The 21872-nt window shown below is 45.9% G+C and overlaps 1 protein-coding gene across 4 annotated transcripts; it reads left to right on the top strand.

Moving 5' to 3' along the window:
- The first annotated feature begins 2639 nt into the window (after nucleotides 1-2639).
- Nucleotides 2640-7344, top strand: zgc:193811 (uncharacterized protein LOC559801 homolog). 4 transcript variants are annotated; one of them, XM_038979032.1, is made up of 6 exons: nucleotides 2640-3084; nucleotides 3709-3873; nucleotides 4702-4854; nucleotides 4976-5092; nucleotides 5431-5525; nucleotides 5751-7344. In XM_038979032.1, the coding sequence occupies exons 1-6, from the start codon at nucleotides 3070-3072 to the stop codon at nucleotides 6124-6126; spliced, it is 921 nt and encodes a 306-aa protein (XP_038834960.1). In that variant the 5' UTR covers nucleotides 2640-3069; the 3' UTR covers nucleotides 6127-7344. The 4 variants fall into 4 exon arrangements, with proteins under 4 accessions (XP_038834960.1, XP_038834978.1, XP_038834951.1 ...); XM_038979023.1 differs by having other exon boundaries at nucleotides 2647-3084; nucleotides 4675-4854; XM_038979041.1 differs by having other exon boundaries at nucleotides 2654-3084; nucleotides 3706-3873; nucleotides 4675-4854.
- The last annotated feature ends 14528 nt before the right edge of the window (nucleotides 7345-21872 follow it).

The raw sequence follows: 21872 nt of genomic DNA, 5'->3' as shown, positions 1-21872 counted from the left end.
GGGACTGCATGCCCATGGATCTCGCCACAGATGTCTAGCTGGATGTGCTCCCAGGGGCGGGACGGCCACGCGAGAGGCAGCAGTGGGGGTGGGGCGGACTTTCCTGTTTTCCCACTGTAGCACAATCCCTGACCAGGGCTTCGATGTTGTGGTCGATGCCTGGCCACCACACAAGGTCTCGACATTGCAGCTTGACCTTCACTGTGCCCAAGTGACCCTCGTGCGCCATTGATAGAACACGTCAACGCAGGCCACTCGGGACCACAGTGCAAAACCCTTGAGAGACACAGACTTCTTCCCAGCAAGAAAGTTCGTGCTTCACCCTGGCGTAAGTTGCCAGCTCTTCTGGCACACGTGATGGCCATCCAGTGTGTATGTAGGTGTGCAGGGTACACAGTGTGGGATCCTGTTCCGATGCTTGCTTCAGCTCCTCCAGTGAGACAGCTGACTGGAGGGGAGCGTAGAGCATTTGTATGAGCTTTGTTTCGTTGTCGTCTGGCAAGACGGTCGGAGTAGGAGCGTCAAAGGAGCATGAGAGGAGGTCTGCCACCACGTTATCCCTCCCAGGAGTGAACTTCAGCTGATTGTCATACTGTCTGAGGCGGTCGGCCCATTTGTGCAGCCGAAGTGGCTTGTGGCCAGTTACTGCTGCCGACAGTAGCATTGTGAGGGACTGGTGGTCGGTTTGGAGCGTGAACAACAGGCCGTATAGGTAGAGGTGCCACCTTTCGCACGCCCAGACACAGGCCAGTGCTTCTCGTTCGCCCACAGAGTACCGTTGTTCAGTGGGGCTCAGGGCCCTTGAGGCGAATGCGACAGGCATCTCAATGTCATTCTGCAGCTGTGAGAGGACAGCTCCTAGTGCTCCAGCTGAGGTGTCACAGGTGACAATGGTGGGGCAGACGGGTCAAAGTGAGCCAAGACTGGGGCTGTGGTGAGCTGGCTCTTCAGTGAGCGGACCGCATCTGAGCAGGCTGCCGTCCAGGCCCATGGCTCGTTCTTCTTGAAGAGCTGGCGATGGGGCGCTGTGGTCTGAGTAGTGGGGCAGAAACCGGAGGTAGTAGGCTGTCATGCCCAAGAACGAGGCCACCTGAGAGGCTGATGTCGGTTCCGGGATGCGGAGGACGGCTTCAATGTTCGACATGAATGGGGCAATGCCTTTGGCCAACAGGCGGAACCCCACAAACTCGACGGCTGGAACTGCAAAAGGTGCACTTTCCACCATTCAGGGTCTGGTTGTTCCGCAGTAGAGCACTGAAAACTCTGTGGAGTTGATGGTCATGGATGTGGAGGTCATGGCCGTGGACCACGATGTCGTCCAGATAAACTGCCACCCCGGGTATTCCAGCGAAGATGGTGCTCATCAACTTCTGGAAGCAGCTGGGGGCGGAGCTAAGTCCAAAAGGCATGCGTGTGTATCTGAACACACCAGCATGTGTGACAAAGGCTGTGAGGTCTCTACTGGCTGGATGGAGGGGCACCTGAAGATAACCCTGACGTAGGTCGAGCTTCGTGAAGACCGTGAAACCATGAAATTGTGCAGTCAGCTCCCCAGCTGTAGGCATGGGGTACTTATCTGGGACAACAGCCTTGTTCACAGCACGGAGATCCACACATGTCCGGATTCCAACTGACTTTTTAGTTGCGATGACCAAGTTTGAAATCCAGGGGGCAGCGTTGACTGGCGCAATGATGCCTACCTCCAACTGTGACTGGAGATCTTTTGTGACGTCATCACGCAGTGCAAATGGAATGTGCCGCAGGGGCTGCATTACTGCGGTCACGTCCGGGTTCACTAGGGGCCTGTGAGTAAAAGCTGTGAGGCAGCAGAGTCCATCAAACAGAGTTGGCCAGTTCTGTTGCCATGTGCCGGAAACTTGGTGGACAGCTGACCCACTCATCTCTCAGTGTGAACCCCAAGCCTGTGAAGAGGTCGAGGCCCAGGAGGTTGGCACCCCGCTTTGCAATGTGAAATGTGAATGATGGCAGATGCTTGGCGCCGTAGAGCACTGGGACCTGGAGGGTGCCTGTAATGTCTATCTTGGATCTACCACACCCACACAGGGCAGTGGAGGGCTGTTGGAGTGGTAGGTGACTGAAAAACTTGTAAGTGGCAAGGTTGAGCAACGACACCGCAGTGCCAGTATCCAGTAGCAAAGGCAAACCCACCTCGACCAGCTACACAGTGCATGTCTTGAATGACACATGGTTAGTGGAGAAGGTTTGGATTTCAGTGTGTTCATGTTGAGGGTGAGATGAAAATAAGGGCCTGTTCTGGGTGGAGCTAGTATGCAGCTGGGGCAGAACGACACACTTTAGCAAAGTAATTGTATTTTGAACAGTTCTTCCATATTTTCCCACAGGCTGGGCAATTTGAAGCCCTTGAATTGTGAGAGCTAGCCCCACAGTTGCCATAGCTACTTGTTTGTTTATCAGTCTGCCTGCTGCAGGGGCATGCGGGTGTCTGTGTCCATGCAGCTGTCAACGTGGGAGGGAGTGCGCAGCGTGTGATCGTTGTAGTGCGCCTGCTCGGGTTGAAGCTGCTGTGTGAGAATGGCTGGGGGCTGAGTGTATGCTGCAGAGCTGTCTGTTAGCATAGTAGAGCATTCCAAAGCCGCTTCAACCTGGAGTGCTATTTTAATAGCTCCATCAAGTTGTAAATTATCCGATTCCAAAAGCAGTTTCTCCTTGTATTTATACATAACATCCCCTCTATCAACTGATCTCGTCTTGAACTGTCCCATAGTTACAAGAGCTAGCCAAATCCCTCAGATTAGCCATGTTGCTTTGAATGCACTCACCCAGGCGTTAGTGTCTTTTCCATAACCGGTAGCGTCCGAGGAGCACGCGCTCTATCCCGGCGAAGTGGTTCAGTAGGATGCTGACTGCAGTGGTGAATGTAGGAGCCGATCCAAACGCTCTGAAAATCATATGTACCGAGGCAGTGACGGAGCAGTGCTGTCCTCCACTTGTCGAAGATTCTAGAAAAGTCCACATCTTTGAGATAAGTGTTAAAACTTTCAAGCCAGTTATTCCACGGGACTGGAGGTTCGCCAAGCACGGCGAGGAATGGTGCTGGTTGTGGTAAGCTAAATTCAGCCATCTTCGTCGCCAATGCTATATCTAGCTTAGCTGTCAAAGAACGCACAGTTTCACATTGTACATCAATCGCTCTGTGGTGTAAGGACATGTGCAACTCATTCTGACAACCCATTCATCTGTAAAGCAGCACACTGTCGTAAACCATAACTACGTACAGTACGACTAACAGCACGTCGTACCACACATAATTTTCACATGTCTGTCTTGATGTTTGTCACTTGTAGAATGTTTATTTTGTTTCCAATTGTTGACTAAACAAACTTGTACCCCTTGCTTGTATGAACGGAATTACAATAATTTCACTGATTTTAATAAATAAAACAAATAAAGGTGTTTTAAAACAGATCATGCAAGATGAGAATATGGCCACATTTAATTAAATAAAAGTCCACTGTTGTTTGTCCATTGAGTGACGTGTGTGCGCGCGCAGAATTTGCGCCAGTAGCGTCTACGGTATCCATGACGATATTACCTAAACAAAGCATAATGTTCAAGCACTGTTGAAGCTCCTGTCGTGTTTTCTTTCCTTTTCTGCTGATTTGAAGAACATGCGTATACATGTGTGATACCTCTTTTTCTTCATTCATGTTTATGGTATTTTAGTAGCTAAGTGAACAGGACTTTGGAACAGGGAGTTCCTGTTGTTGGATCAACTGTCACATTCTTCCAATGGCTTTGTGGAAGGGACACAGGCGAGAGCTGGGACAGACAAGTGCAGGTGTCGGCCATATGTATGTGCAGCCCGTGCCTTTTTATGTGGAGAGTCACAAGGTAGGTTTAAGAGGAAGACGATTTACAATTTGAATTAGGCCTAATAAAGATTCAAAGAATTCGATTCAAAGAATTCTGATGATAAGTCTTCTAATTTTAGTAAGAGATATGGCTCGGTAGGTTTATGTGTTTCAGTAGCTATATTTTTCACCATCTATGGGCTATAGGATATTTTATGATTATCCGTGTTTAAAAGTGTTTACACCCACTCTCTCTAGCTTCGTTTATACCTGAGCTAGCATGTCCTGATCTTGTTCACATTCTGATTGTGTGCACATTTTCAGAAATATGGTATTAAAATGTGTCTCATATATCCACTGTCAGCATTGTGACCAGATTTCCTGTATGCAAATTATTTGACAGCTATTCTTTCAAAATAATATTGCTATATTCATTTTTTTAAGACACACTGATACCATAAATCAATAGTGTCTACCTGTCAATGATTTTGGGATAATGATTATTTACATGGTTTCACGGTCCAGATCTGTCTACACTTGTAAGATATTCAGACCCAATGTGTGCCTGACATCCTCCAAAAGTGGTCAAGGAGATCTGATCATAATCAGATCCCAATGCGTCTTTTAATAGTCTACCCTGTCTGAAAAATGTGGGTACAATCAGAATGTGGACAAGATCAGGACAAAGGATGCATGATAGAACCAGGTATAAACAAGGCTTCTCTCTCGCTCTCCACACACACACACACACACACACACACACACACACACACACACACACACACACACACACACACACACACACACACACACACACACACACACACCTTGTGTGTTTCAGGGTGCATCTCTGCCCCCTCTGTTCCAGCGTTCTCCCCTGGTGTCCACCAGCAGTCACTTCTCTGTCACCTCACGCTTGGAGCACGACAGGAAGCCTCAGACGGGGCCCCTGGCCAACACACTGCACCCACGTGCCCCTCCACACTGGAACACACACTTCCTCAATGAGCTGGCACAACAGGTGAGGAGAGAGCGATTGAGCGTGTATGTGTGTGTCTGTGTTTTCATTCAAAGGTAGCACCTGATTGTGTGTGTGTGTGTGTGTGTGTGTGTGTGTGTGTGTGTGTGTGTGTGTGTCCCAGCTCCGGGACTGTGGGACAGTGCGCCTGCTCTCTAAGCCAATCAGTGAAATGCAGGACAGCTACAGGGGCCAGGCTGCTCCACATGGCCCCCTGCTGGACCACTACTGCACCCTGCTGGTAAACAAACAAACTGACAGACAAACTGACAATAATATTGGGCAATATTTCATGTTCTGACATAATGACATAGGGCCTGATTCAGATAAGTACACTTAACATGGACTTGGGTCTAAGCTAATAAGCATTGATTTAAGTAAACATTTTTTTACTGAAGTCCATGTTAAGTTAACTTCTCTCAAGTCTGAATAGTGTATTTGTGAAATGGAAATTGTGAATACATCTACCTTTCAAAAGTAAACAATGGAGCCAGTTGAATGTGTGAGTGGAAAGATGAGACTAAATGAATGAATGAATGTCCAACCTGTATTCCAACAGATCTGTATATCTTCTCTCAGGCACTTTATGGACAGCTTGATCCAGGCCAGACCCCGACTGTGACAGCAGATCCTTTAGTCAGCACAGCTCATGCATACTACAGGCGCTTTAGCAGGTACCACTACACCAGAGAAGTGTGATTGTGTGTGTGTGTGTGTGTGTGTGTGTGTGTGTGTGTGTGTGTGTGTGTGTGTGTGTGTGTGTGTGTGTGTGTGTGTGTGTGTGTGTGTGTGTGTGTATATGTGTGTGTATTTCCTTTATTTCGCCACTAGAGGGTAGTGTGTGTTTGTGTGTGTCGTATCCCTCTCTCCCCTACCTTTCACCTTTTTTCTCTCCTCAGGTCAGAGATTGCCCCTTCCTCTGGTCTGGAAGCCCCTTCCTCCTACCTTAGCCTGAACAAGAGCTCCACCCACAGCCGCCTGCCGGGCCACAAAGCCCCTCCCACCATGTCCTGCCACCCTTGGCTGCCCCGCCCCTCTGTGCCCTTACCTTATGGAGGGAAACACAGCCTGTACAGGGACAGCTTCCGTGTGCCTGCCCCTCACCCTGCTCCCTCTGGTCCCTCGCCTGTTGCAATCCCAGACTGGCGACAAGCCGGGACTGAAACTGGGGCTGGAGGAGCTAAGAGAGGGCTTCTCAGGGACATCGTGGAGGTCCCCAAAATGTACCTGACAGAGAACCGGGTCTATGGGGGGAACCGGACTGTACTGGTCTGAGACCGCGCCGGACCGTGCTGGTACGTGTGTGTGTGTGTCAGAAAGACAATAACATGTGTGTATTTTGCCAGATGTCACCAAGTGAAATCTAATTTATACAAGGACCATGACCCCACTTTGGAGTCAACCGTCCCAGTGTTTTTTTGTAACTATTTATCAAAGGCCCAATAAACAGGCAGGGTTTGAAGAGGACTGTAGTGGACTGATTGATTTATCAATCACCACCAGTGATGCATGACCACGGGGTCCCAAGAGACACAACATATTTCAGGGAGTTGTAGGACAAAGGCTGCGAAGGCTGAGCTGAGATCAGTTTGGGCATTAGTGTTTCTTATTGTTAATGTTTTAATGGGAGCGGGCTAAGCTGGTCCAATATCTGTGTTTAGGGGGTCCTTCAGTCTGGAGCTAGAGAGAGAGACCAGGGCAGTATACTGTAAATACTGAATGTATCTATGTATGTATGTATGTATGTGTGTGTGTGTGTGTGTGTGTCAGGGAGAGAGAAATGCTGAGTAGGTTAGAGGTTATTTTGGCATCATCTCACAAATTACCCTCAGAATCCACTGGAGTCCCTCCGTCCTTTCTGCCTTTTTCTCTTCCGCCCACCTGCTCTCTCGCTCTTTCACTCTCCTCCCCCTCGTTCCTCCCTCCGGCAACACGCCAGACGGAAAAAGAGAGACAGAGAGAGAGATGGAGGGAGAGAGAGAGGGAAGAGATGGAGTAGGGTTAGATTAACATGCGTATGTTTATACAACTCTACTCCATCTCTTCCCTTTCTCTCTCTCTCTCTCTCCCTCTCTCTCTCGCTCTTCTTCCATCTGGCATGTTGGGGCAAATAAGGAGGTTAATACATAGAAGTAACAAATACATTAGGAATGATGTACACTTAGCACCAATTCAGAAAGAGAGGTAGATTTACGGTAGGGGAGAGAGAGGGAAAACGACAGAGAGAGCATTCAGATAAGCAAGTCAGAGATGTACAGACTAAGCTGACAGAATCATTGCTTACCACATCTGTGTGTTTGTGTGTGTAGGCCTAAGTGCAACATAATTTATCTGCTAAAAATACAAATGGATTTAATAGTTACACTAACTACCTGTATTTGTGTTGCATGTGACTTGCCCAGATTCAATAATTTATCTGAACATGTATTTGAATATCAGGCTGTGCATTAATTAAAGGTTGTTGGCAGCTCTATAAAATAAACTCAGCAAAAAAACAAACGTCCTCTCACTGTCAACTGTGTTCATTTTCAGCAAACTTAACAGGTGTAAATATTTGTATGAACATAACAAGATTCAACAAGTGAGACATAAACTGAACAAGTTCCACAGACATGTGATGAACAGAAATGGAATAATGTGTCCCTGAACAAAGGGGGAGGTCAAAATCAAAAGTAACAGTCAGTATCTGGTGTGGCCACCAGCTGCATTAAGTACTGCAGTGCGTCTCCTACTCATGGACTGCACCAGATTTGCCAGTTCTGGCTGTGAGATGTTACCCCACTCTTCCACCAAGGCACCTGCAAGTTCCCAGACATTTCTGGGGGGAATGGCCCTAGCCCTCACCCTCCGATCCAACAGGTCCCAGACGTGCTCAATGGAATTGCAATCCGGGCACTTTGCTGGCCATGGCAGAACACTTACATTCCTGTCTTGCAGGAAATCACGCACAGAACGAGCAGTATGGCTGGTGGCATTGTCATGCTAGAGGGTCATGTCAGGATGAGCCTGCAGGAAGGGTACCACATGAGGGAGGAGGATGTCTTCCCTGTAATGCACAGCGTTGAGATTGCCTGCAATGACAACAAGCTCAGTCCGATAATGCTGTGACACACCGCCCCAGACCATGATGGACCCTCCACCTCCAAATCGATCCCGCTCCAGAGTACAGTCCTCGGTGTAACGCTCATTCCTTTGACGCTAAATGCGAATCCGACCATCACCCCGGGTGAGACAAAACCGCGACTCGTCAGTGAAGAGCACTTTTTGCCAGTCCTGTCTGGTCCAGTGACGGTGGGTTTGTGCCCATAGGCGACGTTGTTGCCGGTGATGTCTGGTGAGGACCTGCCTTACAACAGGCCTACAAGCCCTCAGTCAAGCCTCTCTCAGCATATTACGGACAGTCTGAGCACTGATGGAGGGATTGTGCGTTCCTGGTGAAACTCGGGCAGTTGTTGTTGCCATCCTGTACCTGTCCCACAGGTGTGATGTTTGGATGTACCGATCCTGTGCAGGTGTTGTTACACGTGGTCTGCCACTGCGAGGACAATCAGCTGTCCACCCTGTCTCCCTGTAGCGCTGTCTTAGGCGTCTCACAGTACGGACATTGCAATTTATTGCCCTGGCCACATCTGCAGTCATCATGCCTCCCTGCAGCATGCCTAAGGCACGTTCACGCAGATAAGCAGGGACCCTGGGCATCTTTCTTTTGGTGTTTTTCAGAGTCAGTAGAAAGGCCTCTTTAGTGTCCTAAGTTTTCATAACTGTGACCTTAATTGCTTACCGTCTGTAAGCTGTTAGTGTCTTAACGACCGTTCCACAGGTGCATGTTCATTAATTGTTTATGGTTCATTGAACAAGCATGGGAAACAGTGTTTAAACCCTTTACAATGAAGATCTGTGAAGTTATTTGGATTTTTACGAATTATCTTTGAAAGACAGGGTCCTGAAAAGGAGTTTATAATTCAATCATGTTACCACGGTTTCTCAATTGGTATCATATTCATTCATTAATATCAATCAATTATTCAACTTTTATTGGGTTTTCCCACGCCGGACCATTGTCTTCCGACAGGTGTCATCATAGTTCCCCTCAGTCATTTGGGGTTTCCCCTACACGATGCTGGTAGTCCCTCCACATTATTTATTTACTAATAAAGTATCTGATATTGCACTAACGATGCTACACTATTACCTTTCTTCAATAACTGTATACATCCAAATGGTCTCTGGGCTGCTCTGACACCAATGTAGCGATCCTTAGTTGGGGGATTTAATAATGATGACCTACCCCAGCCAAACCCTAACCCGGACGACGTTGGGCCAATTGCATGATACATGTCACTGTATTTAAAGATGAACTCTGCCACTCCAAACAGAGCACCAGGTGAATCCCCGACCAGTTTTACCCCATCTGCGGGGGAGGAGGAAAGAGAGTCAAATATGAATGAATAACGGATGAGTGAATTATTAATTAATCAATGGATGAGTGAATGAATGAATAAATAATCAATGGAGGAATTAATGAATGAATGGACGAATTAATGAATGAATTTTCTCATGGAGATGCTCATTCAATTCTTCATAGGAAAGAAGATTAGTTATATTTTCTTCTACAATGTATAAGACCAGGCTTCCGTCATGCATTAGCTAGTTCATTTTCAAATGAAGAGGTTTGTGGGATGATTTAACTTGACTGTGTGGAAACTGGCAACTGATTTACTGATGCAAGTGTTATTTGCCCTACAAAATGTTGGCATTCAGATAGTTATTTCTGGCCACCCCTGAGACTAAATGTAATTCCTGTCTATCTCTTCTCTTGCGTTGATATCACATGATAAGGTTGAACTCTGATTCTTTTGAAATTTTAAAAGGTCCTGAACAGCCTTTCTGAAAAGTACATTTCTCTCATGACTACCAGGAAGTTTGAAAAGACAGGCTGAGTGGGCGGGGAGCTTATATTCATTAGCTCGCCTTGACTGACAGTTCTTTCAAACACCTATGTCAAGCAACTTCGATGCAGTGTTGCAGTAAAATCGTCACAAGCAAATCTGGTAATACACAAAGCAACTCAAACATTGAAACTGCATCAATTATTAACTTTTTTTTAATACATCTCCCGTTTGGCATGTCTCTTGTGATGCAGCTCACAGCAGCACTGATGGATGTGTTGACTTGACAACTGTTTTCGCTGCACAATATTTACAAGTTTTCCCTTTTCAGGTTTAGAAGAAGTGACTACTAAATGCTAACTCCCGTTCGTATTGGCTGGTAGCATAGCTAGCATACAGAAAACGGTGGTGGTTGTAAAAGTTGTTTTTAATTGTAATGCAGTTGATTGGTGACGATGACATGAACATGTATTGGGGTTGACATACAAGCATTATACTAAGATTTTTACCTGAACATAGTGTGAAATACACATTTAAAACAACAGCCTAAATGTAGGCACATTTTGCTGGGGGGCAATGAGGAGATTCGGGATCTCCCCCCACGACATCTTTTCCTCACGCGTTTCCATGACATTCACATTGTTTTGGTCAAGTTCCATTGACCGCTTTACCGCAGGGGGGGTTTCATGAGACATGAGCACACCCTAAATGCAGGGGGGGTGGCTCTAAATAACGCAGATTTAACCATTGTCCTATTTGTTAAAAATGACATTTGTGGGCCTCCTGAGTGGTGCAGCGGTCCAAGGCACTGCATCGCAGTGCTAGAGATGTCATTACAGACCCGGGTTCGATCCCGGGCTGTATCACAACCGGCTGTGATTGGGAGGCCCATAGGGCGGCGCAAAATTTGCCCAGCGTTGTCCGGGCTAGGGGATGGGTTTGGCCGAGGGGGCTTTACTTGGCTCATCGCGCTCTAGCAACTCATCGTGCTCTAGCAACCTTTCCTTCATGACCTGGCCTCTGTAAATTGATATAGAATCACCTTGATCCCCTCTGGCGAAGACGCTTGGACCTCTTTCTTTATATTTTCAGTGGTATTGTTAACAAACATGCCCCCATAAAGGAAATGAGAATTAAAAACAGGTTCAGCTCCTGGTTCGACCGTGATCTGGCAGAGTTACTCCACCTCAATAATTCCATTTGGCGAAAGGCTCGGCACACGCATACTCAGGCTGACTGGCTGTCGTTCAGGCAAATGAGAAATAAGTGCACTCAGGCTATCCGGAAGGCTAAAGTTACTTACTTTAAGGAGCAGTTCTCTCTGTGGGTCTAACCCCAAGAAGTTCTGGGAAAATGCTGAAAGACCTGGAGAATAAACCCTCCTCCTCACAGCTGCCTATGTCTCTTAATGTTGATGATGTTGTTGTTACTGACAAGAAGCACATGGCTGAGCTCTTTAATCACCACTTCATTAAGTCACGATTCCTATTTGACTCAGCCATGCCTCCTTGCCCGTCCAACATTTCCTCATCTCCTAGCCCTTCTGACGCGACTAGCCCTGATGCTCCTCCCTCTTTTTCTCCTGCCCCGCTACAAAGTTTCTCCCTGCAGGCGGTCACTGAGTCCGAGGTGCTAAAGGAGCTCCTTAAACTTGACCCCCAAAAAACATCTAGGGTCAGATGGTTTAGATCCTTTCTTCTTTAAGGTTGCAGTCCCTATCATTGCCGAGCCTATCTCTGGCCTTTTTAACCTGTCTCTCCTTTTTGGGAACGTTCCCATTGTTTGTAAGGCAGCCACGGTGGGTCCTTTATTTAAAGGGAGAGATCAAGTTGATCCTAACTGTTATAGGCCAATTTCTATTTTGCCCTGTTTATCAAAAGTGTTGGAAACTTTTTTCCATAACTGGCTTTCTTGATGTCTAGAGTATTCTCTCTGGTATGCAATCTGGTTTCCACTCAGGTTATGGATGTGTCACTGCAAACTTAAAGGTCCTAAATGATGTCACCATTGCCCGTGATTCTAAGCAATGTTGTGCTGCTATTTTTATTGACTTGACCAAAGCTTTTGATACGGTAGACCATTCCATTCTTGTGGGCCGGCTAAGGAGTATTGGTGTCTCTGAGGGGTCTTTGGCCTGGTTTGCTAACTACCTCTCTCAAAGAGTGCTGTGTATAAAGTCAGAACATCTGCTGTCTCAGCCACTACATGTCACCAAGGGAGTAACAAGGGTCGATCCAAGGCCCCACGCTCTTCTCAATTTTCATCAACAACATAGCTCAGGCAGTAGGAAGTGCTCTCATTTATATGCATATGATACAGTCTTATACTCAGCTGGCCCCTCCCCGGATTTTGTGTTAAACGCTCTATAACAAAGCTTTCTTAGTGTCCAACAAGCTTTCTCTGCCCTTAACCTTGCTGTGAACCCCTCCAAAGCAAACGTCATGTGGTTTGGTAAGAAGAATGCCCCTCTCCCCACCGGTGTGATTACTACCTCTGAGGGTTTAGAGCTTGAGGTAGTCACCTTATACAAGTACTTGGGAGTATGGCTAGACGGTACACTGTCCTCTCAGCACATATCCAAGCTGCAGGCTAAGGTTAAATCTAGACCTGGTTTCCTCTATCGTAATCTCTCCTCTTTCACCCCAGCTGCCAAACGAACCTTGATTCAGATGACAATCCTTCCCATGCTAGATTACGGAGACGTAATTTATAGATCGGCAGGTAAGGGTGCTCTCGAGCGGCTAGATGTTCTTTACCATTCGGCCATCAGATTTGCCACCAATGTTCCTTATCGGGCACATCACTGCACTCTATACTCCTCTGTAAACTGGTCATCTCTGTATACCATTCGCAAGACCCACTGGTTGTTGCTTATTTATAAAACCCTCTTAGGCCTCACTCCCCCCTATCTGAGATATCTACTGCAGCCCTCATCCTCCACATAAAACACCCGTTCTGCCAGTCACATTCTGTTAAAGTTCCCCAAAGCACACACATCGCTGGGTCACTCCTCTTTTCAGTTCGGTGCAGCTAGCGACTGAAACGAGCTGCAAAAAACACTCAAACTGGACAGTTTTATCTCCATCTCTTCATTCAAAGACTCAATCATGGACATTCTTACTGACACTTGTGGCTGCTTAGTGTGATGTATTGTTGTCTCTACTTTCTTGCCCTTTGTGCTGTTGTCTGTGCCCAATAATGTTTGTACCATGTTTTGTGCTGCTACCATGTTGTGCTGCTGCCATGTTGTTATGCTACTGTGTTGTTGTCATGTGTTGCTACCATGCTGTGTTGTCATGTGTTGCTGCCATGATGCCTTGTTATCTTCGGACTCTCTTTATGTAGTGTTGTGGTGTCTCTCTTGTCGTGATGTGTGTTTTGTCCTATATTTATATTTTTAATCCCAGCCCCCATCCCCGCAGGAGGCCTTTTGCCTTTTGGTAGGCCGTCATTGCAAATAAGATTTGGTTCTTAACTGACTTGCCTAGTTAAATAAAGGTTAAATAATAATTAAACATAAATTGTTGGTGTTTTACAAATAGTAGTCCACCTAGATGGGCATTCCTAAAACGTAATTTCCGGCGACACTTTCAACTCGTACCCTACAAGGTCCGGAGCCTGCAGGTTTTCTTTTCTACCTCATAATTAATTGCAGTAAGCACGGACCGACGCCGATGCCTTTTGGACATCTTTTTTTTATTTCCACCTTCATGGATGTTGGTTTTTGGTCTGGATCCGGACCAAATCTGAACCAATCATAGACATCTATGTTTGGTTCAGATTTTGTCCTGTCTGGATTTTGATTAGGCCAAAACATAGACAACTATACATGACATCTTTTCAGCTTTCATTCAGAATGGAAAATAACCTGATTTCAACACCCGGGAAAAACGTATTTTCAACTGTCATTACGAACCTAAATAGAACTTAACTTCAACGTATGAAAAATACATTATTTTCACCTTTCATTACGAACCTAAATAGAACTTAACTTCAACGTATGAAAAATACATTATTTTGCTTACTGGGACTGTTCTAGTTTTGTGGGGGTAGCAATTTCTTTGTCTCCACTACTGCTGCAGAATGGCTAGAACCATCCCTGACCCCAAGTCTGCCACCCTCATGTGCACTTTTTGTTCCGGCACCTCCTGATTTACAAAAACTTATTCAGGATTGGTGGGTCCCCTGCGGGACGGTTGAGCTAACGTAGGCTAATGCAATTAGCATGAGGTTGTAAGTAACAAGAACATTTCCCAGGACATAGGCATATCTGATATTGGCAGAAAGCTTAAATTCTTGTTAATCTAACTGTACTGTACAATTTACAGTAGCTACTACAGTGAAATAATACCATGCTATTGTTTGAGGAGAGTGCACAGTTTTGAACATGAAAAGTTATTAAGAAATAAATGAGGCACATTTGGGCAGTCTTGATACAACATTTTTAACAGAAATGCAATGGTTCGTTGGATCAGACTAAAACTTTGCACATACACTGTTGCCATCTAGTGGCCAATATCTACATTGCACCTGGGCTGGAATAATACATTATGGCCTTCTCTTGCATTTCAAAGATGATGGTACAAATAAAATACAAAAAAGGTTGTTTTTTTCTTTGTATTATCTTTTACCAGATCTAATGTGTTATATTCTCCTACATTCCTTTCACATTTCCACAAACTTCAAAGTGTTTCCTTTCAAATAGTACCAAGAAAATGCATGTCCTTGCTTCAAGGCCTGAGCTACAGGCAGTTAGATTTGGGTATGTAATTTTAGGCGAAAATGAAAAAAAAGGGTCCGATCCTTATTAAGCACTGTTTATGTAACCATACCAAATGTAACATATCATACACATTTGAGTGTCCCGGATTTACGTTTACTATGTTACGTCTAGTCTATGAGACCAGTCTGCATGGGGCGATTCTCGTTTGGATAAAATAACATTCTCTCCTCAGTCCTCTCTCCTCCAAATCAAATCAAATGAAATTGTATTGGTCACATACACATGGTTAGCAGATGTTAATGCGAGTGTAGCGAAATGCTTGTGCTTCTAGTTCCGACAGTGCAGTAGTATCTAACAAGTAATCTTACAATTCCCCAACAACTACCTAATACACACAAATCTAAAGGGGTGAATGTGAATATGTACATATAAATATATAGGATGAGCGATGGCCGAGCAGCATAGGCAAGGTGCAATAGGTGGTATAAAATACAGTATATACATATGATATGAGTAATGTAAGATATGTAAACATTATTAGAGTGGCATTATTTAAAGTGGCATTGTTTAAAGTGACTAGTGATTGGGTCTAAATGTTCGCAGCAGTCTCTGAGTTAGTGATTGCTGTTTAGCAGCCTGATGGCCTTGAGATAGAACCTGTTTTTCAGACTCTCAGTCCCAGCTTTGATGCACCTGTATTGACCACGGCTTCTGGGTGGTAGCGGTGTGAACAGGCAGCGGCTCGGGTGGTGGTTGTCCTTGATAATCTTTTTGTCCTTCCTGTGACCTGGAAACTGATCAAGTGGTCAAGTGGTCGAGGAGTGTGTCAATTCATTAGTAGGCAAACAGAAAAGTGTCCTCCACTCCTTGATAGCCCCTTTTCATCAAGGATACTCATGTATATCCTACCACAGAAGAGTTTTGACATCTGCCACACCCCATTGGAATCAGCTTTTGTTTTGTCAGAGGAGAAAAACATGCTCAAGTTTAAAAACAATATGCTACTTATTGTTTTATCTATAAATATCTTGCACACTTAACTAAATTTGCTTTGAGCACTTGACCCATATATTTTGGGATCCACCTCTGTAAACGTCATTTGCCTAATAATGCGCGAGTCGAGATCTGGACCGTCTCATTTCAATCAAACCCATTTCCATCCATATTCACTCTCCTCGCCGACTCTCCTCGCCAATTCTCCTCTACAAACTTTGACCTTTTTCAAAAGGAGGCAAGAGAGGACGGAGGAGAGAGGATGCAGGAGGTGAGCACATCTAATTGATAAAAGGCCCAGGTGCCACCTATCCCTTCAATAGAGCTAAAGGGAGGGAGAGAGGGAGAGAAATAGAACGAGGGATTGGGCTACCAAGGATTCGCTTGCATGGAAATCCAAATGAATGGCATACAATAATAATCAGAAATCAGAAAGGGAGCAACAGGGAGAAATAACCTAAATATAGCCTACCACTAATCAGAAACATTTGCAAGTTTGCAACCCGATTGGTACGGATATTGGATAGGCTTACACAAAATCAATGTGTGGTATTTCTTGACAATGGACTACGGAAAGCTCTAGAGTTCCTTTGTGGAGATAGGAGAACGTTCCAGAAGGACAACCATCTCCGCAGCACTCCACCAATCAGGCCTTTATGGTAGAGTGGCCAGACAGAAGCCACTCCTCAGTAAAAGGCACATGACAGCCCGCTTGGAGTTTGCCAAAGGCACCTAAAGAGTCTCAGACCATGAGAAACAAGATTCTCTGGTCTGATGAAACCAAGATTGAACTCTTTGGCCTGAATGCCAAGCGTCACTTCTGGAGGAAACTTGGCACCATCCCTACGTTGAAGCATGGTGGTGGAAGCATCATGCTGTGGGGATGTTTTTCAGCGGCAGGGACTGGGAGACTAGTCAGGACCGAGGAAAAGATGGAGCAAAGTACAGAGAGATCCTTGATGAAAACCTGCTCCGGAGTGCTCAGGACCTCAGACTGGGGCAAAGTTTCACCTTCCAACAGGACAATGACCCTAAGCACACAGCCAAGACAAAACAGGAGTGGCTTCGGGACAAGTCTCTGAATGTCCTTGAGTGGCCCATCCAGAGCCCGGACTTGAACCCGATCGAACATCTCTGGAGAGACCTGAAATAGCTGTGCAGCAACGCTCCCCATCCAACCTGACAGAGCTTGAGAGGATCTGCAGAGAAGAATGGGAGAAACTCCCCAAATACCCAAGAAGACACTAGGCTGTAATCGCTGCCAAAGGTACTTCAACAAAGTACTGAATACGTATGTAAATGTGATATGAGGTTTTTTTATGTTTATAAATGAGCAAAAATGTTTAAAATCCTGTTTTTGCTTTCTCATTATGGGGTATTGTGTGCAGATTTTTCAAATCAATTTTAGAATAAGGCTGTAACCTATCAAAATATTGAAAAAGTCAAGGGTTCTGAATAGTTCCGGAAGGAGCTGTATATATACAAATGTATGACACCCTTCAAATGAGTGGATTTGGCTATTTCAGCCACCTGCTGACAGGTGTATAAAATCGAGCGCACAGCCACAGCAATCTCCATAGAACATTTTATCTAAGGGGCCCAGCCCGAACCATGAAAAACACTTGACTTTAACATTAATCTGAAGACTGTTATTGATCTAATTAACTGTGTTTAATTGTTACCCAATTAAATTAATCATGTAACAATTAACACATTAGGATCTGGGGCACCACGAGAGCGGTACTTTAAAGAGTTACCATCTGTCACGGCCGTCGTAAGAAGCGGACCAAAGCGCAGCGTGGTGAGCGTACATATTCCTTTTTATTAGGATGACGCCGACAAAAACAATAAACAATACAAAACAACCGTGAAGCTTAAGGGCAATGTGCCACAAACAAAGTTAACTTCCCACACTGAAAGGAGGGAAAGGGCTACCTAAGTATGGTTCCCAATCAGAGACAACGATAGACAGCTGTCCCTGATTGAGAACCATACCCGGCCAAAACATAGAAATACAAAATCATTGAAAACAAAAACATAGAATGCCCACCCCAAATCACACCCTGACCAAACCAAATAGAGACACAAAAAGGCTCTCTAAGGTCAGGGCGTGACACCACCTCCAGAATTATACTCTAAAAGGTCTTTACCTATCACATCTATAGACAGTCAACTTATTAATCATAACCTCGTATCATGTCATCATCATTCAGTCGCGACCTCCTTGCATAGGCAAAAACGCCAGCCTTACTTATGATCCAGTACTACACAAATTGGTTTAATTATTTATTTACTAGCTAATTTAAGGGAACACAGGATAAACACACACACTGCACCGGTTATTGACGGGAGACGTAATACACTGAAAACAGGTCCCTAGCGAAATGTGTGGTGGAATTATTGTAATCAAAAGGAGAGACTTTTAGATTTCTTCAAAACAATCAAACTTTATTATTTAATTACTGCAGTAATGGAGCTGGTCAGTAATCACCCCTGGAGGTGACCACTGAGAACTCAACCAGCTGGTTTGAGCCACAGCATTTTATAGCAAAGTCCATCCTCCTTCAGTCTGCATGACACACAACAGATGTATGGAATGGGTCACAAGGTTAAGATTTCTATGAAAGATACTTATAATTCACAGCAGACCTTATCTGCTGTAACAACAGTTTTCATTGTGTAGAGACTAGTGTCTGGCCCCCCAACTCCATACTGGAGCCATGTCTCCATGTATGGTATATGGTACCACCATGTATGGTCTATGGTACCGTATAGAACAGAAACATTAACTCATGCTCTGGAATGCTCTTCTCATGCTCTTCTCAAATCCCATCCCTCTCTTAACATAAACACTTTCATAATTTTTTCATATTACATGTACAACCCATAGTATGGAAACTTCAGCTATGTAGTGTGTACTTTCCATGTTACAGTATTTTCTTTATAACATTTTTAATGACATCACAAAATACCAAACAAAATGATATTAGTGTTCTATAGATTGCCTCTGACCATTCTCCACGTTCTATGTTTGAAATATTGTTCCAATATTCGCTTTTGAACGTGTTAGAGTTTCAGTGGAAAAAAGGTCTGTTGAGACAAAGAACATTCCTTGGGTGAATTTTGAGAGCACAGGCATGGATCATCTCCCTTGATTTACAACAGGATGTGAGTTGTTAATCCCCACTAGTTCTTTCCTTCCCCCTCTACGGGTGAGAGGGGGTCTGATTGAAGTTATTCATTGCAAACCTGATCTGACCTATTTGGATTCTCGTGGACAGTCATGACAACAGTCCCAGACCATTATTCCTGCTCCACCAAACTTTACAGTTGGCACTATGCATTCGGGCAGGTATCGCTCTCCTGGCATCCGCCAAACCCAGATTTGTCCGTCAGACTGCCAGATGGTGAAGCGAGATTCATCACTCCAGAGAATGCGTTTCCACTGCTCCAGAGCTGAATGGTGGTGAGCTTTACACCACTCCAACCGACGCTTGGCATTGCACATGTTGATCCTAGGTTTGTGTGCGGCTTCTCGGCCATGGAAACCCATTTCATTATGCTCCCAAACTTTTTTTGTGCTGACGTTGCTTCCAGAGGCAGTTTGGAACTCGGTAGTGAGTGTTGCAACCGAGAATAGATGGTTTTTATGTGCAACGTGCTTCAGCACTCAGTGGTCCCATTCTGTGAGCTTGTGTGGCCTACCACTGTGTGGCCTATCGTTGTTGCTCTTAGATGTTTCCACTTCACAATAACAGCACTTACAGTTGACCTGGGCAGCTCCTGCCCATGGCAGAAATTTGTCAAACTGACTTGTTGGAAAGATGGCATCCTATGACGGTGCAATGTTAAAAGTCACTGAGCTCTTCAGTAAGGGGATTCTACTGCCATTGTTTGTCTATGGCTGTGTGCTTGATGTTATACACCTGTTAGCAATGGGTGTGGCTGAAATAGCCGTATCCACTAATTAGAAGGGGTGTCCACATACTTTTGTTTATAGTGTAGTTATACAGTAGGTACAGTGCAGTTGATATACAGTTTATTAGGTACACCCATCTAGTACCGAGTCCGACCCCCTTTGCCTCCAGAACAGCCTGAATTATTCAGGGCATTCTACAAGGTGTCGGAAGCGTTGCACAGGGATGTTAATCCATGCTGATGTGATGGCATCACGCAGTTGCTGCAGATCGGACAGTGGTACATTCATTCTGCGAATAGCCCGTTCCATCTCATCCCAAAGACTCTCTATCTGGTTGAGTTTTGTGGACTGCGCAGGCCACTCAAATAAACTGAACTCTCTGTGATGTTCCAGGCTATGTTTTATCACTCCTCAGTTGTCCAGTGTTGGTGATCACGTGCCCACTGGAGTCACTTCTTTTTGTTTTTAGCTGATAAGTGTCACGAATCCCGCTTCCTGAGTCTGGGTTTGCCTGTGTGTCTGTCCTGGAGTGTGTTTCAGGTGTCCTAGAACGCACCCTGTCTGGTTGCCGGGCGAATTAGCTTGTTGGGAGATTGATGTTCACCCGCACCTGTGTCCCATCAGTAATCTGCACACCTGTCCTGATCATCATCTCTCCCCTTCAAAAAGCTCTGACCTGACTTCCATTCCCTGCCGGATCGTTAGCCATGAACAGTATGTTGTGCCATAGTATCAGACTCCAGTTGGATAGTATTTGTTTTGTTATTTTTGTTTACGTATTGCTTGCCTTGAACTTACCTCCGTTTGTTTTGCCTTCAGTTACTCACCCGGATCATTCACCCCATTCACGCCTGGTCGACGGAGGATTCCGCTACTCCATTGGATTCACCTATTTACTCCCATCAATTCACCACCGCTGCCCGCTACGCCACCTGGATATATCTACCCATTCACATTTACTTGTAAATAAATACTCACCTTCTTCCTACGCTCCTTGTCCTGGTCTGCTTCTGGGTTCAATTTTGAAAGAACTTGACAGAACGATCCGGCCGTGTTCCAAAGTATGGTAAATGACGTTCTGAGAGATATGATTGGAATTTTTGTGTTCGTTTACCTGGATGATATCCTCATCTTCTCGAAGGAGCTTTCTAGCCACGTTCTGCATGTCAAGCAGGTCCTGCAGCGGTTATTGGAGAACCGTCTGTTCGTGAAGGCTGAGAAGTGTGATTTTCACGCCCACACGACGTCATTTCTCGGGTACATCATATCCAGGGGAGAGATCAAGATGGACCAAGAGAAGGTTCGGGCGGTTCGGGATTGGGTCCAGCCCGGTACGAGATTGCAGCTCCAGAGATTTCTGGGGTTTGCGAACTTCTATCGGAGGTTTATCCGTGATTACAGCCGGGTGGCCGCCCCTTTAACTGCCCTGACGTCTTGCACCAGAAATTTCTGTTGGACTCCTGAGGCAGACCGAGCATTTCTGGACTTGAAGAGCCGATTCACCAACGCCCCGATTCTCTCTCAACCTGACACTTCCCGTCAGTTTGTTGTTGAAGTGGACGCGTCTGATGTGGGGGTGGGCGCCATCCTGTCCCAGCGTAGCTCCACTGACGGTAAACTCCATCCCTGCGCTTTCTACTCTTGTCGTCTTTCTCCAGCTGAAAGAAACTACGATGTGGGTAACCGGGAGCTTCTCGCTGTGAAGCTTGCCTTGGAGGAGTGGCGTCACTGGTTGGAGGGAGCGGAGCAACCGTTTGTGGTCTGGACTGACCACAAGAATCTGGCTTACGTGCAATCGGCTAAACGTCTCAACGCCCGTCAGGCCAGGTGGGCGTTGTTTTTTGGACGCTTCAATTTTTCCCTGACGTTCCGACCTGGGTCGAAGAACGGGAAGGCGGACGCCCTGTCCCGGATGTTCTCTAAGACGGAGGAGAGTGGGGCCAAGACTGAGACGATTCTTCCCCAGAATGTTGTCGTGGGAACCGTTACATGGAGGATTGAGGAGGATGTGATGGCGGCCCTTCGGACGCAGCCCGGCCCTGGTAACGGTCCACCCGGTCGGTTGTTCGTGCCTGAGTCGGTCCGTTCTGCTGTTCTTCAGTGGTCCCACGCCAGCAAGATAGCTTGTCACCCTGGCGTTGCTCGGACTATGTCGCTACTGCGCAGACGATTTTGGTGGCCTGCCATGGGAGAAGATACCCGGAGGTTTGTTGCCGCATGTCCTGTTTGTGCTCAGAACAAAAGTACCAATCGGCCCAGCTCTGGGCTTCTTCACCCCCTACCTATTCCTCGGCGACCTTGGTCGCATCTGGCCCTGGATTTTGTCACAGGATTGCCCCCTTCTGTTGGGAACACGGTCATTCTGACCATTGTGGACAGATTCAGCAAGTTTGCTCATTTTGTCCCTCTCTCCAAGCTTCCATCGGCTACGGAGACGTCTGAGATCTTGGTTAGGGAGGTTTTCAGGGTCCACGGATTGCCCAGTGACATTGTTTCT

The sequence above is a fragment of the Salvelinus namaycush genome, chromosome 3, assembly GCF_016432855.1.
Source record: "Salvelinus namaycush isolate Seneca chromosome 3, SaNama_1.0, whole genome shotgun sequence".
Classification (NCBI taxonomy): Eukaryota; Metazoa; Chordata; class Actinopteri; order Salmoniformes; family Salmonidae; genus Salvelinus; species Salvelinus namaycush.
This window is presented reverse-complemented; position numbering and strand designations above follow the sequence as displayed.